At 45.0% G+C, this 16361-nt stretch overlaps 1 protein-coding gene across 1 annotated transcript in view; it reads right to left on the bottom strand.

The window, feature by feature from the left end:
• The window catches only part of GGT6 (gamma-glutamyltransferase 6), a 125339-nt gene that overhangs the window by 43264 nt on the left and 65714 nt on the right, over positions 1-16361 (bottom strand). The window contains exon 2 of the mRNA XM_069205889.1: positions 13361-13872. Coding sequence (XP_069061990.1) covers positions 13361-13872 — 512 coding nt within the window. The remainder of the gene's footprint in view (positions 1-13360; positions 13873-16361) is intronic.

Raw genomic sequence — 16361 nt, 5'->3', positions numbered from 1 at the left:
AAGTTGCTAAACAAGCCCATGAAGGTTCTAAAAAACAATGGGTGAAACAAAATCAAAATAAAGACAAAAGAAGTTGGAGAGCACACTTTCCGCGTCCAGACAGCTCTAAAAGGAGATACAATCTTGGTAACATTAAAAACACCTGATAGATATCAATATACTGATAAAAGTGCCTCTTGTTCTTTTCAGGACATGCCGGATAAATGGAGTGAGCGAGTGGGTCGGTCAGAGGAACGCACTGACTACGTGAAGACGAAAAAGGACTCACAGGATCCACAGACAAGAAGGAGGACAAATTTTGTCAACAAAAGCTACAATTTAAATAAAAATTAAAAAAAAGGTGTCAGCGATATCTATCAAACGTGCCAGCAACCTTGAGATCGTTGTTGAAGAACAAGACGTGGGGAGTGACTTTGCTAGACAGCGCGGCAGAGGTCACAATATATCGCCATGATCTAATAGATCATCTACATGCAACGGCAACTAACAACTTTCTTGTAGTCAAGACTGCGGACAGGCATGTATCCCCACCCGACAGGGTTTATGAAATAATTTTTCAAATAGAGAGAGACATAGAGCACACCATAGAACTAATCTTCTAGGAAGAACCAAATTGTGATATCCTATGGACAGAGAAGGACGGGCCACCTGAATTTGTCCACAAGCTCAAACATGGGAAGATGTTATTGTGGCTTCTTTCTCAACTCTTGTTCCAGACGTGGTAAAGGAAGCCTATGCTGCTGAATGGGCTTTTGTGCAGGCATCCGCGATATGCAGCAACCATATAGGATGTGCTAAGGACTCCCCCTACCATATAATGCCTATTAGGTCTACACCATAGCCTCATTCCCAATATCCTGTTAAACATGAGGCTAAAGCCCAGTGAGGGAAATCCTCACCCAGCTTGAGTACCAGAGAGTAATTGAGCCGTGCGTCTCAGCAATGAATAACCTGTTATTCCCAGTTTCAAAACCAGACCATTCATATAGCATACTCTTAGAGTGCAGACACTTTAATTGTACATGCACATATGCAATATAAAACGCACACAGCACAGCACTCAACAACACAGCCTGGAAAAAAGAAAACAACCGTGGATATATCCAAAGGTTTTTTCTGCCAAAACGCCTAAAAATCGGAACCGGAGAGCATTCTCATTTGCCTCACAAAAACGTTTTGCCGCTTACCAGAGGGCTATAAACACAGCCCAGGGTTGTTCTCAGCCCCTATAACATCAATATTACATGACATTGATCCAAAGGCGTTGTCCTATATGGATGACATCTATCTCACAGATGACAACCTTGACATTCATCTTGCCAGGGTCGATCGTATTGTCTTAGGATACGCAGCCCTTGTCTACAAATTTAACTTTAAGGAAACAAAGACAGTCTTCCTCAGTGTCTTGTTTTTGAGACACGAGCTATCAGATGAAGGCAAGAGCCTGGCCGCTAACTTTCTAGAGAAATACACTCAACTTTAACCACCAAACACGGTCAAGAAACTACAATCACCACTTCATTTCTTTAACTTTGGTAGAACATGAATGCCAGATTATGCTCAATGCATAAAACCACTCTATGACTTAATATGTCCAGATTTTTCAAATAGACATTGGAGAGTTGAACACATGCGCATCCTTAGAGGGTTGCAGCAATAAATGCTAGAAGCAAAACACTTACATTCTGTGACAACAAAACAAACTTGGTCATCAGAATAATAGCTGGAGCCATCAGATTCACCTATGTCACCTTCAATGGGGGTGACACAGTCCCGATAACATACAAATCTCATGTGCACTCAAGTGCAGAACAATGTTTTGCACCCATAGAAAAAATTCTGACTGCTGTACAGATGGCTATTATTAAGGAGAGGCCAGTTGCCCAAGGGAAACACATTATTTTCACTACCCGAGTGCCAGCCCTAGAGGCGGTCACCAAAGCTAGCATTCCCAAAACTAAAAGCACTACATCCAGGTTGGATTCAATGGGCAACCTCCCTGACTGCCACTGACGTTGACTACATTTTGACCCAAAACTACAAACACAAGAATTTCTCCAATATGAACAGGAGTACCTCATACCTACCAACATCCTGCCACTTGATCAATGCCAGGCTGTCATTTACACTGATGGATCAGCACAGCCAGTTGTAGGAACCAAACATCTATACTCCTTACCTTTTCTCTCACAAAGTTAGAAGAGACTTGTCCTTTGTGAAAATGTCAGCAAATCCTACACCAGTTGGGATAGTCAGTTGATTCTATGCTTTCTGAATTAAATTATCACACTGTTTTTGAAAAGTGAAGATGTGTAAATGAACACAGTGAACTATGGGGAAATGTTCTGTGATCATCACTGGGGACATTACTTTCTACACCAAGCTAGTAAACCCAGATTAGTTTACAATTACACTCAATGGGAACATTGTTCAACTCCACTTGTGGGTAGTTCTAAAACATATGTAGATAAGTTTGCATATGTCACTGGGCATGACACCAGGAAGCCTGAGTCACATTATTTCAAATTACCACCATCCACAATGCAGAAAATATTGCTAACTGACACAAAATTAATCTATTCAGATTCCTTTGTTTCCCGGCTTGCTGTTGAAGGCTATGAGTTTTAGAAAAACACTATTGAACTGAAGAGTGTATGAGGAACAAAAGAATGGCAAATACAGGGGAGGTAAGTTTTATTTAGAGCATGCCTTATTCCCTTACAAATTATATATTTAAAAAAAAAACAGTCCAACATACACCTTGTTTGGGGTTAGCAAAAATGAAAGAAATGAACGCACCCAATATTCTCATACCAGCCAAATTTGACAATGGGCAAACAGTTTTAAATGTCACTGAAGAAGTACTAAATGCTTGGTTTTAGAATGGTACCTTTAATTCCTCACTCTCCAGTCCAGGTGGGTGGTTATTGTGATCATCACACAAAAATTAGTACACTGTTCCAAACACATAAAAAATTCACATGAGCGAACCAAATTCATCAGGAGCAAGAACCCTCATGCATCACTATGGATGACTAGCATCATCATTGGGAAAGCTCCTCATCAGGCTGGTGCTGCAATGCCTGACGGGCTCCCCAGAGCGGGGTGCTCTTAACCACTTTGCTCAGATAGTAGCTGTGAAAAAAGAATAATTATCACTGAGATACCCAATTTTAAGTACCCGAGCAAATCTTGGAGAGAATCAAATGTTAAAATTGGTTTGCCATCAACAAACAATAAATCATGATTTTAATCAATAGTAAATGTGATGGCGACCAAGATTAAAAACAAAATAAGGAGTAATGGGTGATTGATAATGCTCACCTACTCTCACTTAAAAAAGGGAGGATATAACCAACTATGGTACCTCACAATCGCAAGTCTACATGTTTCGCGTCTGCGCGGTCCAGCCGGATCCAGTGACGCTTCATCAGGACAAAAACCTTCTCCAAAGACTATAATAATCAATAATGTGTAGAAAGAACAAAGTCACTTACTTAGTCCTACTTGTTAATTCAAAAAGGTCGCCCATCCCCAATGTCAGGATAGAGCCCAAAAGGATCGCTGGCCAGAATAAGAAACAAAAATTTTCAATTTCCTGAAAGTAGGCAGGTAAACCTACCCCACCGGCACGCGTCCTCCAAGTCCTCTTAGTCTTTGGAGAAGGTTTTTGTCCTGATGAAGCGTCCCTGGATAGGGAAGGGTCATTTGGCTGTTTGCGGACAGGTACAAGGGTGATGGCGAGGTCATCCATGCAGTAGAGAGCAAAGAGGTAAAGGTGGAAGAGGAAAAATGCAGGACAGTAGTAGAGGTAAATAAAAGAGAAAGAGAGGTGAAATGTAGAGACTGTGCTTGATCTAAGATGTGCAGGAAAGAATATTTGGGGTGCTGGGCAGTGATGCCTGTGATGGGGAGCATAACAAGCATTGGCATAGCCAATAGGTCTCGCCTTTTGGACCTTATCAGTGTGTAGTCATGCAGCATATTATCCTGAATGTTGTGCCACCAGGGATTGATCAGCTATACTGCACTGCTAAATTACATTCTTAACCCCCTGGGTGCCTCGTACGAGCTGGTCTCGTCCTCACGCACCATTCCCATGTGCCGATGACGAGACCAGCTCATCCTGCACCGGGCCCACGGGAGAGCGCTAGCACTCCCTCCATGGGCCCATGGCAGGGATGGAAGGGGAATCACTTCCCCTTCCCTCCTCAACCCCCCTCACCCCTCCAGTGACGTCTAATTTGCGCGCTGACCTCATCAGAGGTCACCTCCGACCCCTTAGGCAAGGGTCGCTACCCAAGGGGGCACATTACTGTTGGCCATATCTGCTCCCGTTGAGGGCAGATCGGTCTATTTTTGGAAGGCCCATCTGCCCCCAAGGGGGGAAGAAATCCCACCAGAGACCAGGGATGATTTTTTTATTCAAAATAAGAAGGTGGGGGTATGGCCATACCCCCACCCCAAATAAGTGGGGCCAAAGTTGTTCTGCCTACCATTGGGCAGATGGGGCAATTACCTCCGATCCACTCCCCGGGGGGTAGAAAGTCTACTAGATGCCAGGGAATTAAAAAAAAAAAAAAAAATTGTGGGGTGGTGGCTACCAACCAGTATGGGCCTGGTTATGCCCCCACCCCAACTGAAGGAGGTAACAGTCTTTCAGCTCTCTCCCACACACTAAAACATCTTATCCCACGGCAAGCAAGAGGACACTTGATTGTTTTGGTTTTACATTTGGGCCATGAGAGCTTGACTAACTCTCAAAATCGTCCCACTTGGAATGGTGAGGGCTGCACTTTTTGGATTTTGGGTCGCTGCCATGTAGAAAAATCCACAAGACCTAGACACATGTGAAAACTAAACATCTGGGTGATTCCAGGGTGGTGTGCTTTACATGCACCCCGCACCATTTTCTTACCCACAATGCCCTGCAAACTTCTAACTTAGATGGAAATCACACATTTTTCCCACATTTTTGTGATGGAACCTTCCGGAATCTGCAGGAGTCCACAAAATTCCTACCACCCAGCATTGTCTCAACTATACCAATACAAATTCTGCTGCACTTGTCAGCCTAAAAATGTTTTTTTTCAAACTGCCCCTTTGGACCCGCTTTGGTTCCCCCTCAATTTAGACATGTTTTTGGCTCTTCCCTGTCACAGGCACTTGACCCACCTACACAAGTGAGGTATCATTTTTTCCGGGAGACTTGGGGGAACGCTGGGGACAAGGAAATTTGTGGCTCCTCTCATATTCCAGAACTTTGTCACCAAAATGTAAGGAAAAAGTGTTTTTTGGCCAAATTTTGAGGTTTGCAAAGGATTCTGGGTAACAGAACCTGATGAGAGCCCCACAAGTCACCCTATCTTGGATTCCCCTAGGTGTCTAGTTTTCAAAAATGCGCAGGTTTGGTAGGTTTCCCTAGGTGCTGGATGAGCTAGAGGCCAAAATCCACAGCTAGGCACTTTGCAAAAAACAGGTCTGTTTTCTTTGGAAAATGTGGTGTGTCTAGGTTGTGTTTTGGGGCATTTCCTGACACGGGCTCTAGGCCTACCCACACAAGTGAAGTACCATTTTTATCGGGAGACTTGGAGGAACGCTGGGTGGAAGGACATGTGTGACTCCTCTCAGAATTCCACAACTTTCTGTCACCAAAATGTGAGGAAAAAGTGTTTTTTGGGCCAAATGTTGAGGTTTGCAAAGAATCCTGGGTAACAGAACCTGGTGAAAGCCCCACAAGTCACCCCATCTTGGATTCCCCTAGGTCTCTAGTTTTCAAAAATGTGCAGGTTTGGTAGGTTTCCCTAGGTGCCGGCTGAGCTAGAGGCCAAAATCTACAGCTAGGCACTTTGCAAAAAACACGTCAAATTTCAATGTAAAAATGTGATGTGTCCATGTTGCGTTTCCTGTCGCGAGCATTAGGCCTACCCACAAAAGAGAGGTACCTTTTTTATTGGGAGACCTAGGGGAACACAGAATAGCCAAACAACTGTTTTTGCCCCTTGTCTTTCTCTATATTTTTTCCTTCCAAATGTAGAACAGTTTGTAAAAAAATACGTCTATTTGAGAATTGTACTGTAATTCACATGCTAGTATGGGCACCCTGGAATTCAGAGATGTGCAAATAACCACTGCTTCTCAACACCTTATCTTGTGCCCATTTTGGAAATACAAAGGTTTTCTTGATACCTATTTTTGACTCTTTATATTTCAGCAAATGAATTGCTGTATACCTGGTATAGAATGAAAACCCATTGCAATGTGCAGCTCATTTGTTGGCTCTGGGTGCCTAGGGTTCTTGATAAATCTACAATCCCTATATATCCCCGCAACCAGAAGAGTCCATCAGACGTAACTGTATATTGCTTTCAAAAATCTGACAACGCTGGAAAAAGTTACAGAGTAAAACGTGAAGAAAAATGGCTGTTTTTTTCCCCTCGATTTCAATATTGTTTTATTTCAGCTGTTATTTTCTGTAGGAAACCCTTGTAGGATCTACACAAATTACCCCTAGCTAAACTTAGAATTTTGTCTACTTTTCAGACATGTTTAGCTTTCTGAGATTCAGCATTGGTTTCACACCCATTTCTGTGACTAACTGGAAGGAGACTGGAAGGGGGCAGAAAGCACAAAAAATAGTAAAAGTAGGGTATGTCCCAGGAAAATGCCAAAATTGTGTTAAAAAATTGGGTTTTCTGATTCAAGTCTGCTGTTCCTGAAAGCTGGGAAGATGGTGATTTTAGCACCGCAAACCCTTTGTTGATGCCATTTTCAGGGGAAAAAAACACAAGCTTTCTTCTGAAGCCCTTTTTTCCCATTTTTTTAAATAAAACCCGACATTTTTGCTGTATTTTGGCAACTGTCTTGGTGTCCTTTAGGAGAACCCACAAATTCTAGATACCTCTAAAACCCCTAGGATGTTGGAAAAACAAGGACGCAAATTTTGCGTGGGTAACTTATGTGGACAAAAAGTTATGAGGGCCTAAGTGCGCCCTGCCGCAAACAGCCAAAAAAAGGCCTGCCACCTGAGGGGGAAAAGGCCTGGCAGCGAAGGGGTTAAAGGATGTGTTTTTTTTAGTGTACCTTTGGGTGGGAATTAAGCAGCTGTGGAGTTCTGCAAGAACAGTGAAAAGTAGCTGCTTTGCATTTGTTGAGGATTTAAATGAAAGAGAAATGGGAGTTCAAAAAATGTCCAGAAGTGTTTTTTTCAGTACTTCTTAAAGTCTGATTTCAAACGAAATGGTTTTCTTGCCTGCCTCGTACTGCCACGAAAAGTACTGTGAAATGTGAAGGTTAAAAAGGAATGAATATGTTTCAGAGCAGACTCCCTGCGGAAAATAAACCAAGGGGCCAGCATGAGGAGCCAGGCACCCTACCTAAGGCACTGCAGGCCCACATTGCACATTCCTTTTATTCATGTTTTGAAAAATGTGAATAATGCATGGACTTTGATCTGGAGGCTGCAAAGCAGTAACTTAAATAAGAGAATGCACATGCACGCCTCCATGAACATGGACAGACACTCATGTACACCGAGAGGCACAGAGACACACAAAACACATCGCAGTAGAATGCAGTGAACCCTAAAAGTGTTGTGATATGATACTATACAACTCTTGTGGCATGTTGCTCAAAAGTGGTGTATTGCAGGAGTGGCTCGCGGAAAGGTAAAGGGGCAGGGCGGCGCACAGGGGAGGGGACGGGGGATTAAAATACAATTTGAAATAAAAATTTAAAAAAATTAAAACGCACTCTGTCCACTGAGTGCCACTCCTCTGTCCCTCGTCAACTGCAGGCACAGGCTCCCAGCCTGCCTTGCGGCCAATCCTGACGCTGCTCAAAGCAGAGACGGCCGGCCACACATGCTGAGCACTCCCCCTCACTGCTCATCACCCCAGTGTCCCCGCCCTTTTACAAAACAACAATAATAAACACAGTTTATCATTGTTTGGGCAAAGTTTTACAGCTGTCGCTGCTGGCGGGGGGGGGGGGGCAGATGTTCCTCCGCCCTCATGGAGGAGTCGCTCCCGGTGTATTGCTTCTGACAGAGTATTTTATTTGAATGCACCAAGGCCACTAGCACAAGCAAGTGAAAACTCAAAACTTCCACCGGCAGCTCCTTCGTGGTGTTAAGCTGACAGTGCAGTCAGTATGTAGATAAGTGTGGGCGCCCGTCAGAAACGCCCAGGTCGGTACCTACACCCCAAGACGTGACCCACACAACAAACACCACAGCAAGTTATAACCTGCCCACTAAGACAATGAGAAACAGAGGGGAGGGGCATCAACAGGGGGGCGGGAGCAAAGATGCAATAAGATGCATGGAGACGCCAACCACAGAGGAGGAAAACCAGGCGCAAGCCTGCAGCTCCATGATACCCAACGCTCACGTGCCATTCTCTTTAGCGATGATGGACAGAGCATAAACAACAGGCACATCGCAAAATGAAACACTGACTGCCCCGCTGTCCTCCACGTGGTAACGGGCCATTTAATTAAACTGCTGAAGCTTGGATGCTGGAAGGCTGACCGAAGGGCGCAGTATCAGCGCCTAGAGACTGGTTACAGTAAAGTGTGCCTTACAAATACACTTTTCAATCTCAGTAGTGCACTGGGGATGTGAGTGGTGGTTGCTGGAGAATTGAGAACTCTGTGGTGGTGGGGTGGTACCTGTGTGACTGGAGATGAAGGGAGAGAATCAAAACTCTCCTGAGATGGACGGTCACGCCTAAGGAACCACAAGTACCCTCAAGTGCTGTCAAAACTACGCAAAAGTGACTGTACATAGCAGTCCTATCTCGCGCCCACAGTGTATCTCCGACTCTAATGCCAAAAAAAACTGCAGAGTCCGGCGTATGCTCAAATCGTCACCGGTGTGTTGATGGCAACGGAGACAGAGGTAGGCCTATTGGATGGTCCGTACCGGAGTTAAAAAGCAGTCGCCACTGCAATCTGGTAGTCTGGGTTGTAAATAAAAACATGCCGGTGCCCAAAGCCCTCCTCAAACACGCGGTTGCTGCAATTAAATGTGTGAATAGAGAATACTGAGGCAGCGTAATCCCGTAGCCATCTCGGACCTCTTCAATCCATATAAAGCCACTCCCTGCCCCTTCAGCTCACTCTTGCAGCTTTCTACTTTCTTTCTTTGTGACGCTTTTTCGTTTTTCCCTTCATCAGTCTTTCCCATGTGTGTCTTTTGCTCGTAGTAAATGCTAGAGGCACAAAATAAGTGCCAGTGCTCAGCACCGGAAACAACAAGCACAAATTAAGCACTGCTCGGGTTAGGGCAGATGCCCAAACCACACTAACAGATCACAATAGTTTTATCACCGCTCACTGAGCTCCAGAACCACACCATAAAAAATTTAGTCAAATTTGAACAACAGTGTTATGGCAGATACATGCTGATCCAAAACAAAGCACCAAATGCCAGGACAAAACTAAATAAATACATGATACCCAAAAACGAAGGTTCTCGTAAGCATAGCGCATAACAATTGTAAACAAATTTAAACAATGCTGAATCCAAATTAAATGATGATCAAAAACAGGAACACAGCGAGTAAAAGCACGTGCGCTGGAGTTGTGGACAGAGACCAATACAAACAAGCATTTGCAATGCAATAGGTCTCACATATTTCAAACAAGTTAATTGTCATCTTTTGACAACTGCGCCCATGAGCAAAAACAAAAGAAAACAAGAGAAGAAACTGAGAAAAGATGACTTGGGAAAATAACAGAAAGTTGGCTTTAAAAAATAAAAAATTTCAATTTTGTTTGTCCTGCTGGGCACGTTTTTGCCAGTCACATCCTTCTGCTTCTGGGGCACTGGAAGTTAAAAACAACAAATAGTACCTTGATCATGTTGGGAGCAGTGGACAGGCACTAATTAAGTTGCATCAATTAGTGCTTGATCCCTGCTCCACACAGAGGAACGGAAATGATGCCAGACATGCCTTGACGAATTCCGAGGCTGTGAAGAAGAGTGCCACGCACACCAAGGAATGGTGAGCGACAGGCGGGCTTCTAAGCTCTGTATTGGACACAACAGCATCTCGCAAGCATAACGCATGCCCTCTTAGGCTCGACCCTAAAAAGGACCTTTTCACTACTACTGATCACTACACGGTATGCTGCCATCACGGCACATGTGCTGCGTAACTCAAGGTGAAGGATGCAGGGTTCCACCACTGTGACAGTCGCGCTTCAGGAGCCCCCCAGGCCCAGTAAAACCGCAGTCAGTGAGAAAGGCCTGTGTCACGAGGCATACGCACGATGTGTGTTTACCTGCCGCACAAAAATCAGCATTCGGGATCCAGACAACAGCACAGTGGGGACATGTCCTTAACCATCCAGAGGGCTTCTCCGTCCCCAAAATGCCCGTATCCCTTTGGCTGCCAGAGTTTGTGTGAGGAATGATCAACTACTGCAGCACATCTGGTATCTGTTCTCGGCCTTACTAAGTCTTCATAAAAACGTTCTAGTATACATCAACAAAATCCATTGGCTTTTCAATGCGTGTTACTTTTTACTGACTTGTCAGAGAATAATGTTGAAGAAAAGGCTTCGAAAGAGCAGTCTTTGCCTCAAAAAAATCATCTCATACTCTCTTGTCAATAGATCAAACAGGAGACACGCATTCAATGAGGAAATTAGGAAAATGGATGCCTCCAATGGCCAGGCAACAACTGCATTAAGGTTCAACCCTGCCACCAAAAAGTACCACAGTAATAAGCACTGGCCAGGCCAGCAGGAGTGAGTGTGATATGTTTATGGGTGCATGTTTAGTACTTTTAAAGAAGATACTCTGAAAGGGACCCAGCACTTGCAGTCAAGGCGGGCTGTAAAGTAGTGCCTCGTGCAGTTCAGTGCAAGCACTGGAGTGAGTGCAGACTGACACATCAACCAGACAATAGCATTTGGTGAGAAATGAATACTCCATTGGACTGAGACAAGGTGTAATCGACAGAGACTCATCCAATGGCTTAGAGAGACTGGTCAAAGAAAGCCAACAGTTCAAAGTGGCAGACCCAAAACACACTCCATATATAGGACTTGAAATAAGTCTGTTAAACAGCTACGCCATCAAGATTAAGACCTGAAAAGGAACCTCCTCCTGTCTCCTGCAATCAGACAATCAATGCACAGAGTGGGCCGAAGAATGCATGGCACGTTAGGAGCTGTCACCACAGCCTTGGTGCCCCTTGTATTCCTAGACACCATGCTTCCCTAGGATAGGTACTGGTAGTAAGCAGACGGTCATATGTCTCAGCTTCTGTCGCGTAAGGTCCTATATACTCATCGGAAGGTGAGCAGGTCACCAGCCAGCATTTAAGCACATCGGAAGGATAACCCATCCTAATCCTCCTAAAGAGTTCAGGCGTCTCATCGAAGGAAGGAGATGTGTAATGGATAATTCTCTGGGATAAGGCGAGTCGCAGTTGGGAAGTCCCTGTGACGGCTGTGTCCCCGGGATGAGGGTTCACAGGGTTATCACCCCAAAAAGCAGATGTGCACTGACGCCCATGTGACTGCTGGCAAAGGAGTGCATGGGAAGAGAGCTTTACCTTTAGCTTGTGGGTTCGTTGTTCCCCACAGTGTGTCTGCTCCGGTCTTCGCAGGAAGGTGCTGGTGACAATGGACAGACGCAAGGCGAGTGGAGGTGGAGATGAAGAGCCCAGATCTAAAGGGGACCAGCGTAGGTTCCATCCACCATGGAGTCGCAGAAGCCTGTGCATGGAGCAAAGGCGGCCAGAAGGTGCCAGTGCATTCCCTCTAGCCAGCATCCCTGAATACCCTGGCCACCAGGACATTAAGGTGAGTTACATAGGTGGGACCCCTCTCTGGTGCTTTCAGCAACTGATTTATTCACTACTGACTCAACTGCTAAAAAGCATGAGTTACCGCACTTCATAGCGCCCGCAGATACAGCAAAGACGCTGGTGATGCTCACACGGACACTTAGTGGTGGTCAAGGTACAGTTGGTGCTGCTTGTAACTACTATGGGTAGAGCTCACAGGTACCTATGTATGTTATGTTGTGGGATGTTCCAGCTGTGAGGGGAGACCCTCACAGTGAGAACCCATGTTTCCCCTGCCGGCAGCGGGGTGATGGCATGGCCATGACGTAAGAGGAGAGAAAATAAATAGGCTGAAGGCAAAGTGACTTTGAGACAAGCAAGTCTTCAGTTCGTTTGTGGGTGTGAGCAGTGTGTGGGTGTGACCAGAAGCAAGAGCTGCTGCTACAGGCTTTTGTAAAGCGTGAGGGCGCACGTCGAGAAGACATGTTTGTGGCTTTCCTTCCCACTCACTCTTTTCTCTTGAGTCTTGCCACTGCTTGACTCATCACCACACAGACGTCATCAGTTCCTCTGAAAAGTAGGCAAACGCTTGGTGGAGCCCTGCCTCTCAGATAGTGCAAGGAGATCTGACCCAGGCTTCTCTTCACTCAACCAATGGGAGACGTGATCTGACCCTGGCTTCTCTTCACTCAACCAATGGGAGACGTGATCTGACCCTGGCTGCTCTTCACTCAACCAATGGGAGACGTGATCTGACCCTGGCTGCTCTTCACTCAACCAATGGGAGACGTGATCTGACCCTGGCTGCTCTTCACTCAGCCAATGAGAGATGTGATCACATTTTCAAGTCTCTTTGATAAGCCAGGTGTTAGGGTGCAAAGTGCCTCAGAAGACCTCACAGATAGGCATTACCCCATTCTGTGTACAACAAATCCTGACTTTTATTGTGAAATAATTTAAGGGTGGGAAGGAGGGCCCATTTTCTTTCTCGATACTCAGTCATCAAGCAAGAGCCATTTACCAGCTAATCCCTGATAACACAAGGCTGCGAATCATTTTCAACAAGCACTGAAAATAAGCCCTGGACAATCTAATTACAGTCGTCAACAACATCACCACCACAGCCGCAGACCACACTCCAGCAAGAGAGAAAAACAATCTAAGAAATCTCTTTAAGGGACGTTTGGAGGCGGAGTTACAAAAATACGAGTCAGCCAAACTTGCAGCAAAACATAATCCCTTTTCAAGAAGACCTGAAGAGAGAAAGATAAACCCATCACCAGGATAGTCATTTGTTTCAAACATTAGAATTCTCTACACTAGCTTTCCTAAGATGATGAACTTTAGACTTCAGAAAATGCAAAACTCAGCAAAAGGCACTGCAGACTTATTGAATAAATCCAACAACACAGCTGTGATTCTGTATCAATCCTTATTTGAGCCACAACTTAAGTCCCCATCCTGACCCACACAAAGACTAGAATAGCATTTTTAAGATTCAACGCTCCAAATGTAGATAAAAGAGAACATGGTAACAACCTTTAAATATCATCACTTACCTGAGGCAGTGAGGACTGTGGCATGATGGTAAACTCCATGTTCATGCGTGTGGCCTCCAGAAGGCTCATCAGCCTGGTCCTCATCTTCACTGTGGTGTTCATTCTCCTCTTCATCATCATGGTGATGGCCAGCCTCTTCATCCTCTCCATGGTGATGATCTCCCTCTTCTTCCTCACCATTGTGATGGCCTCCCTCTTCTTCCTCACCGTGGTGATGGCCTCCCTCTTCTTCCACGCTGTGGTGATTCTCAGGGTTCTCTTTCGCATCAAGGCCACCCGCCTGCCCCTCAGTTGCATTATGCCCACTCTCAAGATCATTCTCCCACACATGGTCCCAGTAAGGGTTGTCCACAAATGCCCACTTGGATTCCTCCGATTCTGGCTGCTTCTCATCTCCATGCGTCAGCTGGTAATATGCAAACGAAAGTGCAAGAGCGAGGAGCAGGATTGCAGCGAAGATGCGTGTGCAGGCTTCCCGCTGCTTCTCTCGAATCACCCATCGTGCCGATCGACTGAAAAGAGAAGGCAGCCAACATGAGGTCTTCACGAAATTGGAATCATTAGGCTAATTTTTAACTAATTAAAGTACAGGAAAACCATACATACATACATATATATATATACACACACACACAAGCGCACACACACACCCCCAACCACTTGGCCTCTCTCTCTATTTTGGTTTATATGTGTATACCATGATAAAGGTATTTTGGTAATGTACCCACAGTGTTAGGTGTGCTGTTCTGGAGGATTTGACATTTCGTTACAATGTGTAAGGCACCATCTTGATAAAGTTCAATATTGGGATGGGAATGCCTCTCCAATGGTAAGCAGGAATAGGTCCCAGCCCCCAGTGCCCAACTGCCCTGGCAGCTGGCTAGTGTAGCTTGTGTGCAGAGGCCTATGCCTGCCCTTCACAATGCAAGAATCAGGACGCATTGTGACCCAGGGTCACAATAAATGTGCCCTAAAATTATGCAGGTATATTCTACAGTGGGTGACTGTTCTTGTCCCATGTACATTAGGTAAAGAGGTGGTGGCATTGTAGCCCGTTACGTGAATATGAAGTATGACCTGACACATTTTCTCTCCATCAGTGACAGTGTGGGCTACTGACCCCTCGCATGTGAAGTTCCATTTTCTTTTGAAGCCCAGGCCGTTGCGTTGACATTCTGTGTGCATGGTTTGTATATGTGAAGTAGGTGTGTGGCAATGTAAGGTGGTAAGACTCTGTGGTTTGTGTGAGTCTGGTGGGATCCGTTTTGGATGACCCTGGTTTAGCATGGCACAAGACTGAGGGCAAGGGAAGCTTCCACAGAGAGAGGACGTGTATCATCTGCATTGAACACCCTGGCACTGAAAGGAGGAGGATGGAGGCAGGGCTAACTTTTGATTTTCCATGCGATCACTATTTGCAGAGGACTGCTGATTAGTTCTTCCTGAGCACTGCTGTTTGGAACAAGGTGGGGGCGAAGGGATGAGGAGTGGGACTGCAGTTTCTGTGGTTCAATATGTGAACATTTGTAGGAAGGTTGTGTGTGGTCTTTTGTGAATTTCTGATTAGTTCTCCAGGAAGATGGTGATAGCCATGTGCAGATAACTCACACTTCTTGTGCTTATGTCTTGGATACTCCTACGTGTAACCAGCCGCATTGCTACCTGCCATGAGAATCATCACTTTGCACAAAGCCTGTCTGGAGAAAAGCCTGGAAATTACATATGAAAGAACCAACCCAAAGTGGTTCTGAAGCCTTAGACAATGGAACCATATCCCCTGTCAAGAAGATGTTTATAAAAGTGTGATCTAAACTATGCCACTTTGTTCCGGTTCCAAGGTCTTCATGACCAAGGATGAGAGTACTGCACACAGTACTTGAAGTGTTGTGTGACCAGGGATGGGAGTACTCCACAAAGTACTTAAAGAAGTGTTGTGTGACCAGGGATGGGAGTACTCCACAGAGCACTTAAAGAAGTGTTGTGTGACCAGGGTGGGTGAGTGCATGACAGCCAGTTTCCCGAGAGAGGGTGGGCACTGAATGGCGTAGTGAACAGAATTACGGGCAGGAATTTCACCCTGTACTGCATTCCCCTAATTGTGGTGTATAGTTTAAGTAACATTATGTTATTACAGTACTATCTTTTACCCCAAAGAGCAGGATTGGACTTCACTGGCAGGTGAGTTCTGAGCTCTTACATCTCCTAACTAGCCCACCCCATCACCCCTCTCACACACATACACAAACTATGTCCCTTAGAAGCCTGGGACAGCTTGCCACAAGAGTCAAGTGCAGAAAGGGATGTACTTGACTCAATTTAAAGATACATGGTAGGACACCGGGGCAAACAACTTCAACCACCACAGTTGTGATCTAGTAGTTATTCTCTGTCCCTGTGGCCCTCACAAAGTGGGTCTGCGATTCACTGCGGAGCCTGGGACAAGCCATAAACACTCTGAATCTCAAAGGTTTCTCACAGACAGGTTGGTCTTGCTTCACTCATTAAGGTTAAAATGAGTTTTATTTCGGTTCAAAATTGTGTGGTAAAGATCAAAGACTATTAATCATTCAAACTTTTATTGGTAGACTGGGCTCTAAAGCGAATCACAGAAAAGAACAATACACAAAACAATGAAAATAGATTATCTTACAAAGAGAAATAGGAGAATGGTTATTCACTCTTTATTCACTCATATTTACTCCCATTCCTAAACTGAGAGGAAAAAAATGTTGCTCTTGTTGTGTTAACTTGATCAAAAGAGATGAGGGTCAATATGGGAGTAAGGTCATTGGGAATTTAGTTTAGTAAAGAAGGCAGGACATTTGGATAGTGTTTGTGATTGGTGGTGGAAGACAGAGGTGGGAAGGATGGATCTAGCATGTGTGTGATGGCAGGGTTAGAGGGATGTGGCCTAGGAGGTTCAGGAGTGATCGACAGTTTTAGATTGCAGAATCAGATGGAGTGTATTACAAGTGTAGTGCATAGGGGAATCCATCAATCA

The sequence above is a fragment of the Pleurodeles waltl genome, chromosome 1_2, assembly GCF_031143425.1.
Source record: "Pleurodeles waltl isolate 20211129_DDA chromosome 1_2, aPleWal1.hap1.20221129, whole genome shotgun sequence".
NCBI lineage: Eukaryota > Metazoa > Chordata > Amphibia > Caudata > Salamandridae > Pleurodeles > Pleurodeles waltl.
This window is presented reverse-complemented; position numbering and strand designations above follow the sequence as displayed.